Source organism: Typopeltis vanoorti, chromosome 4 (assembly GCF_054136105.1).
Source record: "Typopeltis vanoorti isolate ZY-2024b chromosome 4, IOZ_Tvanoo_1.0, whole genome shotgun sequence".
In the NCBI taxonomy this organism is placed as follows: domain Eukaryota; kingdom Metazoa; phylum Arthropoda; class Arachnida; order Uropygi; family Thelyphonidae; genus Typopeltis; species Typopeltis vanoorti.
Genome location: NC_143552.1, coordinates 35326670 through 35352268, shown reverse-complemented (window position 1 = coordinate 35352268; position 25599 = coordinate 35326670). Strand labels below are relative to the sequence as shown.

Below are 25599 nucleotides of genomic sequence, written 5' to 3'. Positions count from 1 at the left end.
TTTTACGGAAAGTTGGAGAACATGACTGGTCTTCTAAGACTAATTTTGAAAATAACGTGTATGAGAGAGAGAGAGAGCGAGAGAATGTTCTAGAATTTTTTCTTTTTTGAAGGCTACAAATTCGATCTTTCTGTGTGAAAAATTCCACTAACCACAGCTACAATAGCCAGAAACCATAAACTAAGCTCTTCCAATCACCATGAATGCAGACGTTCACTTTGCGCAACAGCTTAGTATGATCGCCAGCTGAAATGTATAATAGAAATAATATCTAATATTTATTTAAAGAAAATAAAATGTTGCTAATTCATGAAGGGCATAACTACTACCCACGAAGGTTCTTGCATAAATTACCCAAAGCCTTCGATAGACAGACAACTCAACTTTTATGACAGCAGACTGGAAGATCATCATAAATTAAATTCATCTTGCGACAGAAAAGGGTTGGGGAATCAAAAATTCGAAGAATAATCATTGAAAAACCTTACGTTAATATATTATAATACGAAATTTGATGAAAAGAAATAATTACTAGGAAGATCGTACTTAACCTTAAAGCAAGAAGTTACATAGGCAATAAAAAAAAAAAGTACTACTGTTATCGCCTAACGTCCAGAAAGTGGTACGACTCGTCGCATGGGGGTGTCCCACTCAAGTAGTCATTCCACTACCGCACCTCTGTCTTTAGATTTCAGTCTGTCTGCTAATACTGGTTTTTCTGTTCTTGAGATAAAAATAAAACATTTTTTTTTTCCTATAAAATGACGGGATTCCAGTACAAGTCTTTCAACTTTTATGACAAAACTACGGAGTTACAGAGGCTTTACCAAAATATTTTCATTACTCTGATTACATGTAGTATGTACGTATGGAACAGTTCTTCATTTAATCAATAAAGCCATGATATCTGATTATCTGTTATTTCATAATGTTTAATTAAGACATGTTATCAATATCAAATCTTGCGCATAGTGCAAGCATTAGGAGTCAATTGTTGGGCCAATAAAATCGGAAACTCACAAGGATGGAGATCATTCGTGATAGAACAATGTTCTGCATTTTTAGGATGGCAGATTTAATAAGAACTTGTTTTTTTTTTAATTCAACTGAATCATTAAACAAATTCACCTGAAAATCGAGAACTGAATTGTTGTCACTGTTGTGAGATCAACAACTCTTGACTCTGCATTTATAGCTGATTTGTTGCATTAATATAATGATGATGAACAAGAAATAATATGACGAAGCTCATGTTTCTTATACTTCATCGTATTATTATATTATGATGGATATTTTAATAATATATATTAACCATGCTTGACGTTCATGATTTAAAAAAAAAAAAAAAGTCGAATAAATGTATTCTGAATACGTTCCTTTTTACCACTCAGCAAAGTTCGAAAAGATATTCGTTTTTTGCTATTACGTTAATATGGTTTACATTCCTTAGAAATTTATATTGCGAAAAGTATTTGCTGAAATAATTGGTTTTGCATTCATGGAAACAGATAAGAGATCAACCTTAACAAGATACATTATAGCCATAACCCTGGAAATAACAGCCTTGTTCTTATATGCATATAAATTCAATACTTGTTTATAGTAAGGGGCAGCTATGCTTACTATGAAAAGTTTTGAAATTATTTCTGAATGCAGATATTCGCCATTTCTCTCCACAGCAACTAGTCTTGGGGGGGGGGGATGAAATAAGCTTTTCGGTGGAAAAAGAGATAAAATAAAATGGCTAAAATGTCGCTTGCTTGGTATAAGGCTGTGGATGTGAGCATATTTTTCCTCTAATTGCGCTGGTTTCCTCCTACTCCATGCAAAATAAAATAAATCTTAAACGCATTTGGTAGTAATGATGTACATAAAATTCTGATCATCATTAACGAGTGGCTAAGATTGTGAATACTTCCTTCTGAATGGAAGTTTTTAAGGTTTATTCCAATTCATAAGGATAGATCATCAAATAAAATGGATAATTATAAACCAGTAATTCATTTTAGTGTTATAAACGAAATAATGAAGAAAATATTAGAAATCATATCCAAAATATAATGTTAATGACGTAGAGTTAGGAAGAGTTGACAGGAACTACTTGCTGAACACGACACAGCATATGGCTTCGTTAAAAGACGAGATCGATTATGACAAATCTGCTTACCTTTTATGAAGAAGTTATGAGGGATATTTGCATCGGATAAATTCGATAGCTTCGAAGCATAAAGTTTTGCCTCTCTCCAACGAATCTCGAACTAACATACACTTGCGAAGAAACTGAGGGGAACAGGTTGAAAACAGAAAAGAAGAAAAAATTCTGTAATTTATAATGCGTAATGATTACTGTTGTTCATGTGGAAAGTTACAAGTGGAATACGATTTGGAATCGATAGATAATTATTATTTTTAGATTAAAATAAAATAAAAAGAATGTAACATCTGATGATATAAAGTACTAAAAATTATAACAATATTGTTACTGATGAAAGAAAACAAATAAGGAAAACAAGGGGACAGCGATATTGAAACGAAAGATTTGACGATAATATGAATAGATTCAAGAAAACACATTACTCAGATGCAGAATATGGGCAAATAAGGAAATCAATAGAAGAGCCTTTCATTTTTTAGCCTTGTTTACAATCCTGCATAGGTTTACAACCTTTCCTACCAGGAAAGGTTGTAAACCTATGAAGGATTGCCAATGAACTGTTTTACATGATCACAAAACTTCTCTCTCGAGACCAAACCACTTCAGGCATCCAGCAAGCAAGACGGTGGTCTAACACTAGACGATAAATGTCATCTAACACGTAAATAGATTAACCCATATCCATGTGAAAGGTCAAAGTGAAAAGGTCAAAGGTTATGCAATAATGGTAAGAGGAACTGGATTAGAATAACTATTCAATAAAATACGAGGTAGTGCTGAAAAGTAATTTTTCTGGGGGGGGGGAGTAATGAAATAATGAAAATAAGTATTTCATTGAAACAAAAAAGTTATTTTCCGTCAACTCTGTTTTTCTGTCTTTTCTGCCATTTTACAGTTATTTTACAACATAATCAATTCAGTAATGCACACACCACACACAATACAATCCAGGTAGTTATTTTATGAGTCTGTGGCAATAAAGATGATTGTGTATTTTTTTTTTTTTTAAGAAAAAAGCATCACGCTCATCGATCTAATAACCGTTTCTGCTGCAATAACTTAATCATCTGACAAGAAGTGAAAATTTTCAATTTTTCTTTTAGTGTCTAAAATAAAAAAAAAAAAAAACAGAAGTTAGATGGCGTAAGATATGAGTTCATTGTAAGCACAGCATTGGAACACTACGACACTACAAAAATTGCACGCATTCATTTGAAAAGTTTGTCCTGACACGAAGCAGCTTTCTCTCAGACAGTACACAGTCTTATATAAGCATAAGAATGACTGCAGACATTCGCTGCTTTGGTTTTCCTGACTTTGGCCACTAACGATGTCAGAAGGCCTCCGTGGAAAGTTCGGAAAAAAGATGTAATATTTGCATTGCATTTAGATCCAGCTTCGAATACCATCTACAGTGCAAAACAAAAAAACAAAAAACCTTTGTAAGGAGTTCCCAGGTTAATATGACTTAACCAGTTTTATATACCGGTGGAACGATATTTTTCATCCTGCAAAACTTGCAAACGGGTCAAAGAACGCAGTCTATGGACGTAATGCACTGGCTTCATAGAATTAGTAATTAGCGGGTTAGGGGCCTGGTTGATCACGTGAACGGTGTATCCACTCTCCACGCAGCAACACTGAGTTCAAATGGTGCTGTGGGCATGGGTGTTTGTAATTGTCTTTAGATGGGAGTTGAATTTCATTACCTGGTGTGAGATTACCACCCTCCTACTTATCGTAGCCTTGAAATGGCTTAAAAAATTTTCGTATTTGATCTCTGGAATAAAGTGTCCTGATATAGTGATGGAATTCATATGTGTTGAAGGGTTGCTCTTTTACAGCAGAAATATATATCGTAATACCATCAAGGTTATTTCATTATTTCACATGAATCTTCTGTTCATGTGAAATAATGATCCATAAGCTGTGCGATGGTTAAGAATATAAAGCTTCTTGGCAGATAGACAGTTCGTGTCGGGATGAGTCGAATTCCAAATTTTATTACATTCAAGAGGGATTATATAGCAGGAGGAGACATTGTGGATACTTATGTCCTAATTACAGTTTAGATCAGATCATCTTGTCATGGAGAATAAAAACTAGACACAAAAATCCTATGATTCGCATGAAAAATCTTGCTGCTGGACATTCACGCCCACAAGCTATGTTATTAAGATATTAAACAATTAATGGATTTCATTTTGCATATTCATCGAGGATATAATCTCTGTTTCTCAGAATTTCCATTCATTCTATGATATTCATAATATAAAATATTTATGTCCACAAAACGAAAATAAGTATGAAGGATGAAGAGAAAAATAAGTGAAAAATAAACCGAGATGAAGGTTTAACATGTTCATTGCCAATCACGCGATATCGCGTTTTCTTATTAAAACTTAAGCTTATTGGGTTATTTCCTCCTCAACGGAAGTGAATAATTCTGATAATCAACATATGCTTAATGAACAAAGCTATGACTACGACACCATTGCACAATGGTAATTGAATAAACAGGCCTGAGAATGTAACCATTTTTAAAACTGATTTTCCTTCTAATAAGTGAATATCCACAAATAGCTCCAGTGATGTAGAAAAATAGATTTTATATTTTTTTATCACATGGAGAATTTATAAAAACTTCCATTTTTACTTTTACATAAAGCGAGCTACTCGTATTTTCTTCAAGCAAATAATCATCCAGTATTTCGATGCTCTTCTTCCTGGTACCTTTTTCTCCGTCTTCTTTGATGTCTTAAAGTTTTGGCCATTTATCGCAGCTTATATGTTTAAGGGAAATAGCCCAAAGAAAAGAGTTTAAGAAATGAATTTCCAAGCTTGTAATGCACTTAACTCTTCAAAGTGGTTTAGCGTATTATTGACACTTTTTTGTAATTTGAGGTCATTCATATATTCTAAAAACTATTAAGAATAGCATGATTGTTCATTCGTTATTCTTTCGTACTTGTCGAATTCAATATTATCAGAGGACCCACAAAAATGTCTTCTTTAAATTATGCTTCTGAAATCCAGGGTGTATATCACATTGATAAATAAGATTAATCTTTAGGTTTGTCTGAAACTTCTACGAGCTGCTTCATCCATCCAATAATATGAAATGAGCAGGCAACAGTGTCTTTATTGTTGTTGTTGTTGTTGTTGTTGTTGTTGTTGACAATGTCTCTGCTCTTCTATTCATATAAAAAAAAGTTATTGACACATTAACAACATATTGATACTAGCAACAAACAAAGATTTTAGGTTTCCACAAAGCAGTAATGATTTTGTATATTATGGCTTTCTTAATTAAAAGTTCGAAAATTTTTAAGTTGTTTTCAAGTGAACAGAATGAGCAATCAGTGATTCTTTAAGTTACCGTGTGAAGGAAAAATTGTTTTAGTGTGCGTACAACATACACTAAATTATAACTAAATGTATATGCATAATTAACATTGAGAAAGAGAAATCTTTTGGTGTGCGCGCATCACTGCGATTATATGATATGCGATTTAATGACTGCCCCTTAATAAACAAAAGACAGGAATGTTACTGAGAATTAATAATACCCCTGAGAGAAAATAGAGAGAGAGAGAGAGAAAGAGAGAGAGAGAGAGAGAGATTAAACTACCATTAAAGGGTAATACCACTAGACACGTCACTAGTTGGGCAATTTTTCCTCAATCGAGCATGGAGAAGTTTTCTTCAAGTATTAAATATTAATCAGATATTCATTCTAGAAGTGTTTTTGAGAATGAATATCTAATCGGTTTCATGTGAGCGACAAATAGATACAGTTTCGAAATAGGCATGCAGAACTTACTGCCAAACGGTAAATTATTGCAATAAAGCCTTCTCAAGTTTGGGTGGTAAAAATTATTTTACTCTGTAAAAATTACCAAAGTCACATTAGCAAAGTAATATCACAATTCTGTCTTACTTGTAATATTACTGATATGTAGATAGTTACCTCCCCCCCTTCCGGAAAGTCGGGTTTTGCATCCCACTAAACAGGCAAACTGGCCAGAAGAAAACATCAGCCAGCTGACGGAATACACTAGCCTTCATAGCTTGTGTCTTAGTTGGTTGCTTCACCTTAATTCATAACATCAAGAGGTACAATTTCAAGCTTATTTCCTACTTTTTGGAAAATTTCTAAATAGTAGGATGGAAACAATCACCGCAAAGACTGCGCTCTTAGCAGCGATCCCAGAAGGATAACAGTTTGTGTCCTTTGATCTGAAAGAACAAAGTTCGTATTCCTCAATGACTTGAAAAATATTTATAAGGATTCAGAGTAATATTTCTTTTGAACTGTTTAATGATGTAGTAGTCAAGGAACACTTCGTAAAAAAAGTCTCTTCCAGACTTTGGTGGAACAGTGGTCGAATAAAAGAAGAAGTAGGTTAGGCGAATTTGCAATTGAATTATAAAAATATGTCTGGTAGCCGCTCTCACTTCGACAGGTCCATTAAAGAAAAGGAATGTTGTATGTCAGCTCGATGAAGCAACGTCTAAGGTAGTACCTGCGGAAGAGACAGATGATAATTTAAAAATTCCTTATGTGAGAGCGTGTTTGTAGTAAATCGATGAGAGAGATCATCTATCAACCGAATCACTCAACTACAGATAGCATCGAGAATTTTCATGGAGGATTTTAGTGCACCATTAAAAGCATGTGAACAATATTCCAAGGATGAGTAGACAATTGTACAAAATCAGAAGATGAAATGGGTAAAAAGCAGCTTGAGAGGAAAGAATGTTTTTTAGGAGATTGGGGATTCTATTAATGTGTTTTTCCTAGCGATAAATATCAGTCCAAGAAGCGACAGGTCTTATCTGATGATCTGTTTATTCATACATTTTTGTATTTCTTTTTTTTTTCTTCGCTAGAAAGAAGACAAAGCTGTGTTATTGTAATATTAAAGTTGATTAGGTTATACTTGCTCAAATGCATAATTGTATGATCAGTGTTTAAGGCAATGGGTTTAGGAAATATTGAAGCTGTGAGCATGCGCTGCAATGTTTGTTAAATGAACAGAGAGGAATAGAGTGTAGTATCATCAGAACTATGGATAAAATTATTGTTATATGATAGATGATCACCAATATGTATTGGTAAAAAAGTAAACGATATTTTCTATGCAAAAGCACTGCATTTGTGTGGAAGTTTGAAGAGAGGAAGTTGTCCACCGAGACATATAGTGAAAAACCAGGGAAAAAAGAAGTTACAAAAGGTGGAAAGTAGACCAAAGAATGGCAATTTACAGAGCAAATGAACAGGACTCAATTAAATGCTCTGGAGAGATCGAGATATTAGTCCTAACAAATCAAATTTGGATTGATTTATTGATTATTGCTTTGCATTTCTTGAGTGCTTCATTGTAGGTGGAACATAAAGCTGAAGTTCTTTTTACAAACCACCGATGGTATGCAATTTCTTCCTTGAACTCCCTTGGTACACCTGTTGTTAAAGCTTGAAAAGTGGACAAGACTTTCTATAACTGGGGAATTAAGACCTTCATTAGAGTGAAAGCAGCAGGCCAACCAAGATTTTTGAGTAGAAGAATCGAAGATCATTGCACTTGACACCCTTTAAGGTGTTAAAGGACATGAGATTGCGAATGGTTGGGGGGGGGGACGTTCTGTGGGAAAGAAAAACTTGCATAAGACTAAGGTCTGAGTGACCTTTTCAGTATACCTTAAAGGAGAACTAATAATGAAACGATCAAGGGTATTGGGAGGGTATAGAGAATTTACAGTTATTCGGATTAATAAATAGTTGATTGCATGAGAACACTCTTTATAGAAAATACTTTCACATCGCTAACAACTTGCTGAGTGAAACTGGAAAAGGAAAGCTAGATAGAAATGTGGGGATTAAGGTCACCTAAGAAGATGATCTTCTTGTTGGAGTAACTGGGATCACATAAAATCTATCTTAAGGGATTAGAAGTTTTAGAGTGGTTTTCAGAATTTGGAGAGCGGTAAATAGAACAGGTGAATTTTACTGAATGGAGCAAGTAAACCTTAAGCTACACGAGATGAAAAAAGGGGATTATATATGTTGTTTTCTCTGGCAAGCAGTATGGGATCCCACAAGGCACAAGTGCCATTCCTTTTGCCATTTATGAGGCAGAAGGGATCATACAGAGTGTAATTTGGACAATTAAAGTGCATCGTGGTTGTTTTAGCTGTAATTTTGAGTTCAAAAATAGGAAGTCAGGCACAGATGTTTGTGACTCGCATAAATGCTAATATAAATGTACAGTATGTTGCTAAAATTGAGGAAGTAGATGTGAGATTTTGGTTAGGTTTTGTTTTTAATTTTTTTTTTTTTGGTTAAGACGTTTGTCTTATTGTTCCTGTTGGAAGAAGTTTTGAAAGGGTTTGTTTAATCGTAGTTACTCTATGATAGCTTGCTGTACTTGTCAAGATTTTTTGCGAATAGTTGAATAGAGGGTACGTACATTAGTGAGAGAAAGAACAAAAAAGATGGGGGGAGTAGAAGGGGGGGGCCCTTCTTTGAAGACCAAATATGGCATCAGGCACTTCAGGTCTCAAATAAGCAGGACGTTTCACCAAGTTACGAAGGCCATTTACCTAACTAATAAAAGCGAGAGTTTTTTCTTTTTTTTTTTGCACGAACAACTTTGATTTCTGCTGCTACTACTAAACAGTATAAGTAAAGCATACACGTGGAGAGACATAACAGACTATGCAGAGTCGAGTAACATCCCTGTCATTACAAAATTAGATATATGAAAAGCCATAATCGTGTCAGGTCTTTAAACTTAAAGCATAAAAGGAAAAAATGCGAAGATTGGAATACCATTACTAATAATAGTAGCTAGGACCAAGTATTATTCATCAATAATATGTTTAATAATAATGTTTAAATTAGTGTCAGTTATGACTACCTTTATTTAATGACTTGGAAAGAAATCCACTTTATCCAATAGTACTAAAGGACGACTATACACACAGTAAAGGAACAGAATATCGAGTATCGATTGGTAAAATGATTCTTTTTAGAAATTAAAAATGAAAAAAAAAATCCGTTTATACATGGCGTGGATTGATTTAAGCAAGCACTTGATTTCCTTCCATATAGATGGCAAAATATTTAAAAACTTTTGGGATCAGTAAAAATATCAGTAAATTAATGGAAGGATAAGGATATGACAACAAGAGAAATTGTATGAATTTCCAGGAAATTCGCTATCACCGATTATCACCATCATATCAGGGATATGATGCCAATAATTCCTTTAACAACAGTTCTAATCAGGACATATCTAGGAAATAAATTTCAATATGAAAAAGTCATCCATGTATAAAAGATGTGCAACTTGGAAATTACACGAGAAATACCAACGGAGATCGAATCCATAATCAATATAGTTAGAAGTTTCAGAAACGATATATTTGTCGAATTTTGATTTGATAAGTGTATCGAACTCTCTATTAAATAACAGTTCTTCCCTTCAGCAGGAATTGATTTGCCAAAGATATAAAGAACAAAGATGCCCGGAAATCCTTAAAGCAAATGATATTCTTCACATCCTAAAACTAAAATGATAACCAGCTCAGAATTATCAAACGAATCCGTAACATTATAATATCAACACTCAGTGGTAGAACATAATATAAAAGTTATGCACACTTTGGCTGTTTCTATGATCAGGTATTCAGCTGAAATAACAAAAAAAAATGACATTTTTTGTTGTACAGAACAAAAAGCACTGCAAACAAACTTCATGAAAGCAGGAATTGAAAAGATCTTTGAAAACACTAAATGCAGACTTTATAAACTTAAATAAGAAACAATGGACCATTTTTAATCACATAAACCAATTACGAACAACAGCATGATCAGGTTGCCAAAATGATATACTGGAGTAAGTGGGAGAAAAAAAAAGGAAAAAAAAGAAAGAAAAAAGTATAATTTCCCAATATGCACGAACTGTGTGTGAAAAGAGCATACATTAGAAAAATATGGAGTTTTAAAATTCATTTACATGAATATAGACAGAGAGAGAGAGAGAGAGAGAGATAGAGAGGTTGAAAATAAGCAAATATGGATAACACGTAGATGATGACTAGCTAGAAAAGATAATATACTGACATTCGAAAACTGAAATAGACTCGTTTTGAAATAAAAATAGTACTTGTAGAAATAGGTACTTTCCGTGCAAAACTTAAAGGACTTCAAAAATATCAAAAAATTTAGACTTCCTTGAAGTAATATTTACGATTATAACAAGAGCACTACTTGTAATCTTAAGCTCTTGGATAAAAATTGAATTGATGAAGTAATACCAGATCAAAGAGATGAAAATGTTAGTGTGATTCTGAAACATATTCGTTGTATTTGTCATAATAATAAATAAGAAAGAAATTAACAGAATATTTAATAAATAGAAACGGAATACTTATGTATGATTAGATCTGATGATCTTTAAGTCGTAGCAAAAGCAATTTGAAGGATTCGTGTACAGGAGTAATGAATAACATTCTTCATTAATTTTTCCATCAGAATACAACTTACAGAACAAGGGTGATTCAGCATTTGCCGCGGTGAGCCACATAAAAGAATCTGAACTATTAAACAGAGGTTTTCCAATTTCTTTTCCATTGCACTGTATGCTATTTTTCAACTGTTTCATTCAATTTTCTTAGATTTGTAAATAAACAAGTATGTACTTACATTTGCTATCACAAAATTAAATCCAGTGAACACGAAGTGAACTGAACGACAATTTCGACAGTTTTATTCTCACAAGATTCCTATGTTGTCATAATTTAAAACACTCAGCGAACAACCGCTTAACGTAATACCTTTACAAAGTAACTTTTGCTGTCTCTACCCTTTGACCAGACACTGTTCTAAAACATTTTGGGTCATCCAAGTGGTTCTTATTTCAGATCCTCCCTATCATCTGCAAGCCGGTGTGGTGTTTGTTTATTGCCTGTAAGAGATAAGGATGTTACTGAACACTGAGTTATTACATGGTTTCCCATTAGCGACCTTCGGGTCATGCTTGCCGTACTGTAATGGAGAGGTGGAATGGCTACAATGGGCATCTGCAAGTAAACATACTTTCCTTCTCGAAGAAGTTGCTTCAAGGTAAGAATAACGCATAAGGTAGTTGCAGTCCAATAAGTTATGTCTCTGTTATTGTAGCCGGTGATGACTTTTATCGGCCCCTTCTTGTAAGATGCTAAATGCCGGATCATTAGAGGAAAGAAGAAAAAAAAAACATGTTTATTTGCGTTTTTAAACAAGAGAACCTGCTTAAGGTTTCGTAAGACGACATACAATGTCTCACTTATGTAATAATCAACAGAATAAATATTTGTTCTCTACCGAACATGCTTCAACCAATATGGTCTCTAATTATTATTATTATTTAAACAAATCTTTATTAAAAGCCAAACGAAGGATAATCTAGTTAACTGTTAGAGGAATGAAATCTTAATTAAAAAACACATTATGTAAATGAAACAAGAGATTTGTTGTGAAGATTTTTCCAATCCATTTACAATCTTTAAGTGCGACATAGCCCTCTGGTGGAATGAGATAAAATTTGCGGTAAAAAAAAATTAAATGTGACATGGAAATCACGAAGTAATAATAAACCTTCAAAACGAATGTGGGAATGAAGAGACCATAAACTAGAAAATACTATAAACTAAATGTATAAAAGTTTACACTAGAAATATTCTAAAACAAATGTAGAAAGATTGTAGATTATGACTTGACCATAGCTCCAGAACCCATTTTCATGAAAATAGGACGTTGCATAGGTAATGGCACAGGATACAATCATACGTTGGATACTGTCTTCGCGATTCACAATGATATCCTGGTATCATCGACCTTGCATTTTGTGAAAAAGTTTTGCACAGAATCTCAACAAATGAACATAGTTTTTGCGACAGATGAGGTTGTGCATCCTTGTGATTAAAATTGTCATCATCTTCGTCTTAAGAATGTCATCATCTTCATTGTCTTAATCTTAAAAATGCCATTATTTTATTTTAAAATGTCATACCATCTTAAAAATGTAACCATCTTGATCATTTTCATCTTCATCTTAAAAATGTCACTATCTTCACCATGAAAATGCTATAATCTGCATTTTCCTCTTATATATTAGGTCTGTCACGGCCAAGTAACTTGGCTTCATAAAAATTTTATTAATCCTAGGGCGATTAATCCTATTCGCATAATCTATAGGTCTGTCAACTGCAAATATTCCCTTGGCTGGTTTGTGTATCTTGCAAAATGAAAAATTCTAGTTTCCGAGAACTTTTATAGTAAAAATCTCATGATGCTGTATGTCTGAATATCTACCTTTGTACCGAAATTATGCTTAAAAGGCGTGATAAGTACTAAGAGGGGGGGGGGAAAAAACGCGTTGCGTTGTGAACAAAAAACAGAATAAAATCACAGTTATATTATGCAGATAAGGAGGGTCCAAGGTGATTTCGACCAGCGCTTTCCAAACTGTGGGCCACGGCCCCCTTGGGGTTCGTTAGTTTTGTTGAGGGGGACCGTGAAATAATGAAAACAAATTTAAAATGTTTTAAGACTAAGTAGATTTTTTTTTAATTTTAAAAGAAACGTATTTAATTTTTATTATTTATTATTTATTTTTTTGTTCTTTTTTTATATTTTAATGGAAAAAAGCACACATTAGTGTTGGTTCACAAAAAAAAACTTCCTGCGTATTTCGGCGCTTTTACGATTACGATTTTTTTTCGATGGGGGCCGTGAAATATTTCAATTTTTTCCAAAGGGGGCCTTGGAATCCATAAGTTTGGGAACTGATTTAGACTAACGACTCTTCTTCAAAAACAATAATATACTTCTCTGCAAAAAATCAATTCGACAAATGAAAAATTATCACTCTGATTTAGACAGAATTTTTTGTTAATAAGTGCTTGGTAAGATAACGTAGGAAAAAGTTAATTAAAAAAAAAGGTTCTGCCTCCTTACTTCCATGGAAAATGGTCTCATCAAACGGGTGGTTTGCAAAATATATATATATATAAAATCAATAATAATTGATTATCTCCTAAACTATTTCTAGAAATATCGCAACTTAAATTTTGAAATATTAAAAATTAATAGGTGAGGTCGATAAATCGAATTAGACTAAATTAAACTAAATTAGAAATACATATAATAATAGATTTTAATAAGAAAAACTGTATAGATAGTTTGTAATTCTTTAAAAGATAAAAGCAATTATGGAAATGCTGTGAGAGAATAACAGAAAAAGTGAAAATGTCTGAGAGCTCTGCGCATCCAGCCAATTGGTCTATTTGTAGTAATCTATAATACTTACAAAATGCTCGTAAGCATTTTGTAAGTATTGTAAGTAATGTAGTGCATTACTATCTATTAACCTGATCGCATTCACGTATTCCGCCAGAATTAACACAGCGCAATTCCAGCTCTTCTGTAATACATTTATTTATTATAATTTATAACATATCATTTTGTATATTTTCGAAATCTTTTTGATTAATTTTTCTACTGAAGATTTTCCAAGTAAAATCAGAATTGATATGATCTTACAAAGTTTAGTATCAATTAAAAATACCAAGAAATTATATATTTGGTTTAATCCTTTATCCAAGTGTAAGCAAACAAAGTTTACGCCTGAAGTATCTTCAGGACTGGAACAACTCGTGATAAAGGTGGTATGACTTCACATCACTTGCCTTAATATCCCATAATGCAAAGCACACCTCCTTGCAGACATGTATAATGCTCGGTCCTGAAGTTACTTCAGGCGCAAACTTTGTTTGGTTACACTTGGATAAAGGATTAAACCAAGTATATAATTTCTTGGTATCTTAAATTTATAGTATAACCAAGCGGAAAATTTTTCAACAAAGTTTAGTATCCATAATTTGATTTCACATCAGCAGAAGCTGATGTCAAATCGCATCATATGGTCACACACACCTGTATGATGAGACACACGAATTCTTGCCAGGTGGTTCTATTGTATATTTTTCTTGAGGTTTGAGCTTTCCGAAGACATCCATCACTTAGACGCACCATTCATCTATCCAGTCAATTGAGGGTCTACCACTCCTCTTTTTCCAGGAATTTTTCCCTCTTTTAATGTTTGAGGCTCCCTCTGTTCTTTCTATATTTCCAAAGTATTTAGCTTTCTTGTCAATATCATCTTATACTGACAATATCATTAGTGTACGAGATGCTCAACAGGCTCTGCTAAAACGATATATCAAAAGTAGTTAACCTTTTTCCTATCAGGCTCCTTTAGATTCCAAGTATCACATCTATAACTACTGAAAAAAACTACGACTAGAATCTTTAGTTTTAGTCTTGTAGTGATAGATCCATCTTTCTAGATTTTAGACAAATCTCTGACTGTTGTTCACACCATTCATAATCTTCTACTGATGTCTTCTGACAGTAATTCTTCAGATTGATAATGGATCCTTTGTATACAAATTTGCTGATGTCGTTAATTATTTTTCCATTAATGCACGTGTTTCTCAGAACCTTTTCTGTTTATATTTTTTCATGTACTATAATCGTTGTTTTCCTAAGGTTGAGTTTATGTCCAATGTTCTTGCTGATCTCATTAACACTGTCAAAGATTCATCCTAGCACTTCCCTAAGGAGTGTGAGTTATCAGCATATCTCAGATTGATGAACCATCTGCCATCTATCGTCTTTCCTGTCTTCAGCTTATCCAGTGCTGTAAGCATTATGTCTTCAGCATAGATATCAAACAAATAAGGAGAAAGTAGGTATCCATGCCTAAACTCTCTTGCTGCTTGAAACCAATCAGTTAATCGAACGCGTATTCTTACTGTGGCTTCTTTCTCACTGTACAGATTAGGTAGCAACCTGATAATATGTTGAGTAAAACCCATTAATTTCATTACTTTCAACAATTTAACATCCTCAACACAGTCAAAAGCTTTTGAGTAATCTTTGAAGCTCATTATTAAAGGAAGTTTAAGATTTATATACTTCTCAATGATCTATCCGTCTAAGGCAAAGGATCTGATCTCTGATACCCTTGCCTTTCCTGAAAATTGCCTCGACTTTGGCCTCAGTCCTATTCAAAATAATGTTTGGTAGAATCTTGCATGCATGGAGATTAAACTAATAGTTCTATAGTCCTTGCAATCCTTCGCATCTTCCTTGTGAGCGGAAAACATTGACTTCTTTCAGTCTCTAGGCCGTACTCATATCTTTCATATCCTTATAAATCAATCTATGAGGAATCTCTATTTTCACAATTTCATCCACAGTATTTTTAGAGGCTTAACTGACGAGTAACTCTACCTCGAGTTATTTGAGTTTTTCTGTTGAGAAAGGGAGATACTTCTGACACATAAGTTTAATTAGAAGGTGTTAATGAGTTAAACAAAACCGTTTTGTTGTGTAGAAGAAGAGTTTCACCCGATTAGTAGAGTTTAACTTCAAGCTAAGTGAACACTTTCAAAATCATTCAGCAATGTTTTATATAATTCTAGTGGCAATTTTAACTAAAGAGGGTTGGTTTAAATTTCATTTAAAAACTACCGATGGAACAATCTGTTGTTATTACAAATCTCGAGGAAGCCTCTTTTTTATTTTTTATTAATATAATTTACTTACGATATCTAATGTAGCGCTGTACCTCTGTACAGCTTACTTAGCGAGGAAGGGGGGGAGGGTCTTGGTCATTCAAGAAAAAAAAATAAAGTGGAAAAATATTTTATTTGTAGATTAAACGCATAAGTGAAGAAAGTATCCGATTCAGTTCAAGAGTAAATCCGTATATAAGATTTATTTGGAGAAAATCTGCTTCAATTGCAACACCCTATTTATGATTTCAGACGTGAAAATAGCCCCGACATACTGCCAGTAAATTGCGTTATCTTCTAAAGAAAAGACTATTTAACCTTTTCTAAATGCGACCCACCTAAAAACAGGTCCTACAGCCTTCTTTATTCTACAAAATGCTGGTTTGAGAAAAGAATAAATACCGATGACTCTCTAAGCTTATAAAAGCACGAAGGAGGTTTTTCTTTTAATAAATTGACATTTTAAAGAGATTCAGTGTGTTATATTGATTTTATATTTATGAATATATTACGCCTTAAGTCATCATGTTATTTAAATTTAATATCATATTTGATTACGCCAGTTTGTGAGTTTAGCGCAGATTTCTATATTGTAGCTGAAACATGAGTAGTATAGAACATTTGTGTAAGTGCAAATTTATTTTTTTCTTGTCAAAAAGGGACGGAGAGAATAATAATGAAAATATTTAAAAAAATCCTAATTTTGAAAACTAATTTGTAACGATATAGTATATTATTTTCTCTTCAGATGGCAGCACATTACCTCCCTCCCTGTATTCGTTTAGTTATTGTAACGTCAGTTATTACATCTGGCAAGAATTGTTCACGAAGTTTTGTACAAATGAGATTAAGGTTATGATCTATAAATTTTAAACCCTTAATTTTTATTCAAGATGAATGAAATTTCGGTGATTCAGCTAAAAAAATTCTATCTTGTTAAATCGTTTTGACTATTATGCAAACTACAAACAGAATGGAGCAATGGCGGATCTAGACATTTAAGGATTAAGAAACACATAATAGAATTTTAAGCACATATTGGTTTTTCTTTAATATGATTTACTCCAATGACAACATTTATTTCAAATTTAAATTTAAAATTTATTATCTGAAATTTTAATTTGAAATCATTAAGCCAATACAAATTTAAAAGAGACGTATAGGTATTATAAAACATAAAAACATATAGATATACCGCTTTCTTTTTTCGTAATTTAAATGAATATTCACAATCTTATTTGCCACGGTTTCGTAAGGTGATTTTTCTTCAATTGTAATTTCTTATTCATTTGCAATGAACAAAAAATTGATGCCGTATTGATGGTGATTGTTTCCCCCTCCCCCTACACACACACACTTGTTCGGATGCGTAAGTAATTTAATATAAATAAATAAATCTTGATTTATATTTCAGACCTCATGAGGAAGAAGGAAGAGACAGTGCGTGTGTGTGTGCGCGTGCGCGCGATATAATCTGTGCAATATCACTAGTGTTAAGATCTCTAAACTATCTGCGCGCTTTCATCTATGTAGCATCCGTTTGATCTCCATCTGTTTTCGTAAATTCGTAAACACAATTAATTTATCATGGTCAGGGCATATCACATCAAGCCCTTGCTGATTAATGCAAAGTGGGCACTAAGAATTAAGTGTGCGAATGGACGTCAGATATTCGCGAGCACACACACACACACGATTTGTATTCTTACATCAACCATTTTGTTCGTTTAAATATTACGTCAGAGACTATATTATAATCTATACACACAACTGCAAGATAGTAGAAGTAAATGAAATGTATAAAAATGTGCATTTGTAGGATATGCAAACAATCGGCAAAAATGAAAGGAACTCTGTGTCAACAGTTGACACAATTCACAATTGATCTCCAAGTAATAATAGTAGTGGCGCTCGCAGCGTCACAGTTGGGAATACAAAGTTATATCAATTATGGAAAATTGATTAATATATCGAACAAATAATTCAATTATTTACTATCATTTCAGAAAATTGTCCTGTGATTTTTTTCCCAAAAAAATTTAAAAAATAGAAACAGTACGAAGAGCAATTTTTAGCTAAGACAGAAACTGTGCAAAACAGTTTAAAATTTTCATAAGTTTGATGTGGATTTTTTTTATTTGATTATCTAGTTATTTATTATTATTATTATTGCATTTCTTACTTTCATTCCTCTTAAAAGACGATACGTCACTCTACGTCTTGCATCTTTCCAGTTTTTTTTTTGTTGTTGTTGTTTATTTGTTTGTTTGTTATTTAAATACAGTGCACTATTTGCTCGCGGAGAAACACATATACGGAATGTTGAACCGCATATGAGAACAGAATACTTTCTTACAATTAGCGCCGTCTAGCCCGAGTATTCAAAACCTGCTACGTCTCGAGAACAAAGCCTTTTTTTTTGTAAGCAAGAAATCTCGAAATATTTCAAAAAATGGTATTATAATAGAATTTTCAAGAAAACGTATTTTTTTGTCATTTTGTTTCATTTTTGATGGCTTGTTATTAGCTGAAAATGCTTGTTCTGAGTATAATTAACACATTTTCATTTAAATTAGGGGAAGGAAATTATACTTGGCAAGAAATTATATCCTTGTTTTCCAGATTATTGTAATAACAGGCGATACATATATGTAAAATATGACCTGCAATAATTCAACCTTGGTATATTCATGGACTGGTTCCCACTGATGAGACCTCAATAAACGTCGAAACTGTCTGGGGTAGTTACCCTCCCATAATGTATACCAATATAAATTGATGTTGAGTCATCAGCCTCTATATACAAGTAGCCTAGTCGTGAAGATACTTCATGCGCAATTTTTTCCCTTACACTTGGATAAAGGATTAAAACAAGCAGATAACTACTTGGTAAGTTTAATTTGCTTTGTAACCAAGTGAAAAGAACTCTCCACAATTTCACCGGAGAATATTTCTAAAACATTCTATGAAATGAAAATATGCCAATGAAGAAGTAAAAACTGAGTCAAGAAATTCTGTCAGTTTTTCTACCAGTGATGAGTATACTAACATGAATGAAAATATTGTCAGATAAATTGCGTCGCCAGTGGGAGACCACCACGTCGCTTATTGGATGCTTGTAGTAGATTGAATAAGTTCCAAATCTGGTTTAGTTTAGGGTTTATAAAAAACTTATAATAAAAATTAATAAAAATAAAATAAATCCTTAGCCCATCTACGGTATTAATGTACTGTAGGTTGACAACCTTTCGTGGGGGGGGGGGGAGAAAGCATATATATATATATTTTTTTTTTGCAAAAAATTACTTTTTTGTTATATTTTGTTTCATCGTCTGCTGTAGTCGTTGAACATTCTTCCTTTGAAATTCATACAATAATTTAAATTCTATAATTGTGAGCTTTAACAAAACAATATGCCAGATGTATCAATCTAGGATGCTTGTCTTTGTGTGTGTGGAGAGAGAGAGAGAGAGAGAGAGAGAGAGAGAGAGAGAGAGAGAGAGAGAAAGAGAGAGAAATTCAGACAGAAATCTCTCTCTCTCTCTCTCCCTCCCCTAGACAAAAAATGATAAAGTGCAGTCCGTTTAATTTATGCACAAAAAGAAAGTTATATGAATCTGATTTGATCTTGTTGAAGTGAAATCAGAATATCTCAAAAGTATTTGAAGTACGGAAAGAGATTAGCATACGATTATCTGATTGGGGAAGTATTAAGATATTATTTGGCTTTATAATGATTTTATTTGGTTCATTAGGTGGGCTGATGGTATGGACATCTTAAAATTTGGCTGTCTTAGTGACAAGTATACCACAAATATGTTAAATATACATCATATTTAGTCTTTTATATTTTACCTTTTTACGAGCTTTTTATAATAATAATAATAATGTTCATACAGACATACAATTTATAATGTATATATGTGCACCTGTGTGTATACAAGTACATATGGGCATGGATTACATGGATAATAGGGTAATGTGATATAAGGAACGGAAATGTTCATGTCTATGAAAAAGAGTTGTGTTAATATTCGCAGTAAAAGGATGATGAAGCATGTCATAGTAAAAGATGGCGCAGTAAAAGGATGAATAATAATAATAATAATAATTTATGAAATGATTTATGAAACATCTGGAAAAGTCGAGCATCCTTGATATAACACCATCTCAACTGCACTTTTAGGGACATCTCACATTTTACGACGACATCTAATCGATTCCTAGGCCTTTGGATTAGGCCCGAATTGAACTCATTTGCAAGTCAAATATTTCATTATTCTATTTCATGTTTCTTGTTACTTTTTGACTGTGAACTCTGTCAATTTTTTTATTGATTTCTAAAATATTTACACATACACAATTGAATAATAATAATAATAATAATAATAATAATAATAATAATAATAATAATAATAATAACTAGGATTCCTAGTTATAGACTTCTAGAAAACTATGTCATTTTAAATAATTAAAATAAAGATGAAAAGGAACCATGTGTGAATCATGCAATTTCTTATATATTTTATCAATTCGTAATTTAAAAACGCAATCATTCCTCGAATATGAACATATTCTGAAAACCAAAATCATAAAAAAAAATAATAATAATAAAACCGCAGTATCTTTATACACTGTAGTTTATCTTGATGATTTTTTTAAGATGACAAGTAACTGGCGCTGTTCATTTCGTTGGCTCCGTCGACCAACGAAGAAAAAGTAAGCAGGTGTTGGTGTTCAACTACCCCCTTGACAATCGACAATCTTCAACGTCCACATAGCAGGAAATATGTGACCGGACACACACGTCTCCTCCGACCGTTAGTGACCTCGAGCAGCAGTAAGTTTTGTGTGTATGTGTGTGCTTCTTTAAGGACGCCAACTACCGAGACAGGGTGTGCAGCAGTCTCGTGCCACATGCGCCTGAAAAACGTGTAGTAGTGTGTTCGAGTTACATGGGATGACAATACGTGTTGTGGAAGTGGATAATTTTGCTAAAGGGATAAAACGACAAGTAAATTGTCCCATTCTATCACTTTATCGTGCAAGTAGAAAACACTGAAATCCCAAATGATCTTGTGAGAGGTTTTTTTTTTTTTTTTTTTTTCATTTATTTATTTTGTGAAAGAAAGTGAAAGAAATAATTTATTTTTCTTTCACTATAAAATGCTTTAATATATTCAAGTTTATATATTGTATTTAAATAAATAATCATTATTCAATGCTTATTTATTTATGCAAGGATCAATTGTATCATTTTCATTCGAGTTTCTCTATAATACAAAAACAAATGAAGTGCTGTGACTAAATCCATCATCATTTATTTTCGTCAAGCGAAGGGTTATCGTACATTCTTACTCATATTTGCTTCTACTTGAGTGATATACAAAAAAAAAAAAAAAGTAAAATGTCGGCACAACAAACGCTTTCGAATCATGTAACATTGACGTATCGTCAATGTTACATGATTATATGTAATCAGGTAACTGAAAACATTTTAAATAGCATAACTTATAATCAGAAGTTATTGAATGTCAGTCAATAGAACGAAAAATATCACAATTTTCTATGAAATATTGTTACACACCACATATTTATTTATAAAGACAAATAAGCAGATTAATAAAGTGGCATGCGTATAATGATTAATAATCATGTAACTATATTTGCATAGGTTACATGATTTGCATATTTACACATATACTGATACATTTACACATACTGCAAATATTACAAAATGGTTACAATTGAAATCCCTAGTTGGATGCCTTGTATTTTTTTTTTTTTTTTGTTGCTAATAATAATTTTATTATGGAATCATTTTAAATTACTGTAGGAAATATGTAAAATACAACTTAAAACAATAAAATAAAAATTATTACTTACTGATTTACTTTCCATTTCAGATCTTCGAAAATTTCACAACTCATACTTGACATATCCAGCAAACGTAATTCGTTCCAGGGTGTGTTTTATAAATGCAATATTGGTAGATTTCTTGAAAATGTAAAATTTAATACCAAACAGGCCTTTTAAAGGAAACAGATTCGATATATTTCAAATAAAGTGGCTTGGTTATCCATTTTGTAGTTAAACTTATATTTCACAGATGGCGCCACAAGCTAACGCATGCTGTTAACAGTACTAATTATTTCAACAGAATAACATTCAAAATACGTTGAATTATTCACGACACGCTGAAGAAGAAGAAGAAGAAATCGAAAGCGATGGATTGATAATTGGCTATTGCGTTGAACTAAAGGATTAAACAGTTAAAGAACCAAAGTTAACTATTTTAGATTGATATTCAGAATGTAGTGAATAATTCAACGTATTTTGAATGTTATTCTGTTTCGAGTACTATAAAACTCATATTTTAATACTATATATATATATATATATATTAATACTCATAATTTTTTCGTTACTCAGTCCAATGTGGAGCATGAAAGGTCAATGGAAACTCTCTCTCTCTCTCTCTCTCTCTCTCTCTCTCTCTCTCTCTCTCTCTCTCTCTCTCTCTCTCTCTCTCTCTCTCTCTCTCTCTCAATCATGCAATCATGAAGCGAATGAACGAGTGTTCTGTTTGTTACAAAAATAAGTCCCGCCTAATTAGATTCGTTGGGCAGAAAAAATATTCCGGGATTCTACGTTCACGGATTATATCGAAGTTTTACAGTTGAAATTGTTGAAAAAAATCTGTCTAACAGTTTTCTTTTCTTTTCTTTTTTAACTGGATAGTTTAGAAATAAAAGGTGTTGAAATTATTATAATTACGTAACACCTCCGTGGAGTCTATAGACACTGCAGGTAGAAGCTCCGCTCTACTCAATCCACCATATACACTATTTGACGTCCATATACACTCATCACCATCCACTCTACACTATGCCATCTGCCAAACACTGATTTACAACATATTATACGAACTACACACACACACAACACTATCTACCGCATACACTAATAGTATTTCTGTCTGTCGAGTGTGTTCTCTGGTCGATTTGACTGTTTGCAGAATGAAAAACTGACTTTGTGAGAGATTTCAAAACACTATCCTGTGAGATTTTGAGTTCAGTCCGTTTCGATGCCATTCGGTTGGAAAGACATGAGTTCGAATCCACTCTAGGAATCGAAGAAGCTTTATTAGAACTTTTCGACCTAAGATAAGTTATCTTGTCTCATTCGGGTTTTTTTTTTTTTCTTCCGGAAACTCGGGCTTTGCATTCCACAAAACAGACAAGCCGGGCAGAAGAACACGCGCAATATACAAAAAGGAAAATACGGGAATAAGGATTAATCTCCCCGTTCCCTTGGTTCTAGTTTCGCTTACCCTGATGGTATGGTGTAGTTCTATGCATAATCGAAAAACAGATGACCGTAGGAGATCGGTTGACTCACATTCAGGTGAAAATTTCACATAAAGATTGCTCTCTTGATGACGAGAATTTACTTAGATCTTTTTCAGTCGAAGAGCGCAATGTCCTGTGCTTCTTCCAGTTCAGATCCAGAACGTCTATGCTGTAGTAAATGCGTTTCTTTTGGATGGGCCTAATAACAATTGATATTTAGGATATTTACACTAAAATATATTCATGAGCTTCAGATTTGGTTTCAATCTATTCGTTTTGATTGTGAAAATCTGGCAAAATTATTTCAGATTATATTAATTCCTGAGTGGTTGGATTGGAATGTAATTTAATGATATTAACTATTACTAATTACATGAAGAGCCAAAGGCTTCAATTCGGCCTGAAATTGAAGCCTTTGGCTCTTCATATAATTAGTAATTTATTAGGACACCTTCTTGGCAATTCTTATAGTAGGGTATATGTAAGTTCTGCTTGCTACCTAGTTAATATTAATACAAACTTGGTATTAACTAGGTCTACCTACTCACTGATGAGACCTCAATAAAGGTTGAAACCGGTCTGGGTAGTGACCTTCTCTCATAATGTAGAACAGCAATACAGCTCCTAGGAGCTGGGTTTCACATTATGGGTAAATGCCAAGAATAGTGAACGGAGCTAGCTCCACCCTTACTATGAGTTGCCCCAGTATTGCACTACCAGATGGACTATGTGTTGCACTATCCAGGTATTTGCTTCCGCTTGGACTCGCCGAACTTTATATAGTTTCTATATTCGGCATGAAACTCTTTGAGTTTCTTATTCGGCTATGAAACAATATGGGATGTAATATTCCTTAACTTAGATAATTAACTATTACTGTTAAAATTTGCTAATTCGTTGCAATTTTGGTTTCAATCGGATTATTTTTAACGGTAAAATTTTCAAAATAAAACAATATATCCCTAGCTCATGAACTAAAAATGGATTCGACCATTCGTAAACAGCTATGATTTTGAACATATTCGAATTTTTACAAAAATTATATCATTTGCTTATGCTATTTTCAGTAATGTGAATTGTCAAAGCTATCTTGATGGTTGTTGAGAAATCGATTGAAATAATTAAAATTCAATAAAAAAGAAATTCAACTGTGAATAATTTGGGTCAAATGGATACTCAATAGTATGCTATATATATATAACTTTATATAAAAACTGTATTAAAAAGATTTAACAAATCTGAATATGGGTACTAAGTGGAATGAAGAAAACACTGCAATTTTAGAAAATACTTTAGAAGCTTTTTAAGTAACAGAAATGAAACTTAAACAGCAAAAGTCTATTAATTTTCCACTGAAGCAGTCAATGAAATAAATTCCGAATTAGGAAAGAATATCCGTAAAGCACTTTAAATGACAAATGGAGAAAGCTGAGACAAAAGCCCACCCACGGTACTAATGGACATATAAGCTTACAATCTTTCGCGGGCGGAAGACAAAAAATAAAATAAAATAAAATAAAATAACATAAAAATATCTGAAATATAGAAAGACGATGACTTTTTTCCCTAATTGTTCAAAAGTCGATTTTGCTACTCTCTGATACCAATTATTTAATGTCACGTGTTTTTTCAGTCTCATAAACAACATTTGAATGATGACAATTAATGAAGAATGAAATAGTGTTATATTACATAAACGCAATATCAGCAAATCACTTCAAAAATTTCGCAACTGTCAACTACAAAATAATCAAGAGAACGTAGCATACCGGATTCAATTAACAAAACACAAATAGGGAAGACAACAAAGAATTAATTGAAGGGGATAATAAATCTCTCATTATTTCAAAGCCGAATAAGAAAACTCGAAGATCGGAATCTAGTTTCATGCCGAAGAACTTCCGGCGAGTCCAATAAGTCAACACTTGGTAGTACAACGCTAGGGCAACTAGGAGCAAAGGTGGAGCAAGTCCCGATCACTGTCCTTAATATTTTCTGATAATGTAAAACGCAGCTCCTAGGAGATGTATTACTGTTTTACATTATGAGGGAAGGTCACTACCCAGACCGTTTTCGACCTTTATTTCGACCGCAAATTCTGCAATAGCTTTTAAAAATTATTTTGCAATTGAAGAATTGAATGCTCTTTTTTTACTTTTTCTTTCCGAATGTTTATATTATTACATATCTTGAAATTTTAAACTGTTTGAATTCTTGAAATTTGATTTTGTTTCCATCGAGTGCATATTAATTTTCGCATATTTTGTTACATATAATTAAAATTTCATTTTAATTTCAGACCTGTATTTTATCAACTTCAGTAGGAATGAACATAAGTATATTAATAGCGATAAAAATATAAAAAAGGCAATGAAATATATTTGAATATAATTAACATATTTGAAAAATAATTTAATAAAACTAATAAACAAAAAAAAAATAAAAATAAAACAATTATCTATA

At 32.8% G+C, this 25599-nt stretch overlaps 2 protein-coding genes across 2 annotated transcripts in view; both read right to left on the bottom strand.

The window, feature by feature from the left end:
• LOC150107227 (uncharacterized) overlaps window positions 1-10963 on the bottom strand; it is a 72264-nt gene extending 61301 nt beyond the window's left edge. Inside the window, exon 1 of the mRNA XM_090391084.1 lies at window positions 10866-10963. The gene's annotated coding sequence lies outside the window, so the exon portion shown is untranslated. The remainder of the gene's footprint in view (window positions 1-10865) is intronic.
• A 3846-nt stretch (window positions 10964-14809) lies between these two features.
• On the bottom strand, window positions 14810-15154 carry LOC150107226 (uncharacterized). The gene has a single exon (XM_090391725.1). The coding sequence runs from the start codon at window positions 15152-15154 to the stop codon at window positions 14810-14812; it is 345 nt and encodes a 114-aa protein (XP_090247851.1).
• Between the last annotated feature and the right edge of the window lie 10445 nt (window positions 15155-25599).

Coding starts and splice junctions, on each gene's coding strand:
- LOC150107226 (XM_090391725.1), bottom strand. CDS start 15,154: ATGAGCTTCAAAGATTACTCAAAAGCTTTTGACTGTGTTGAGGATGTT.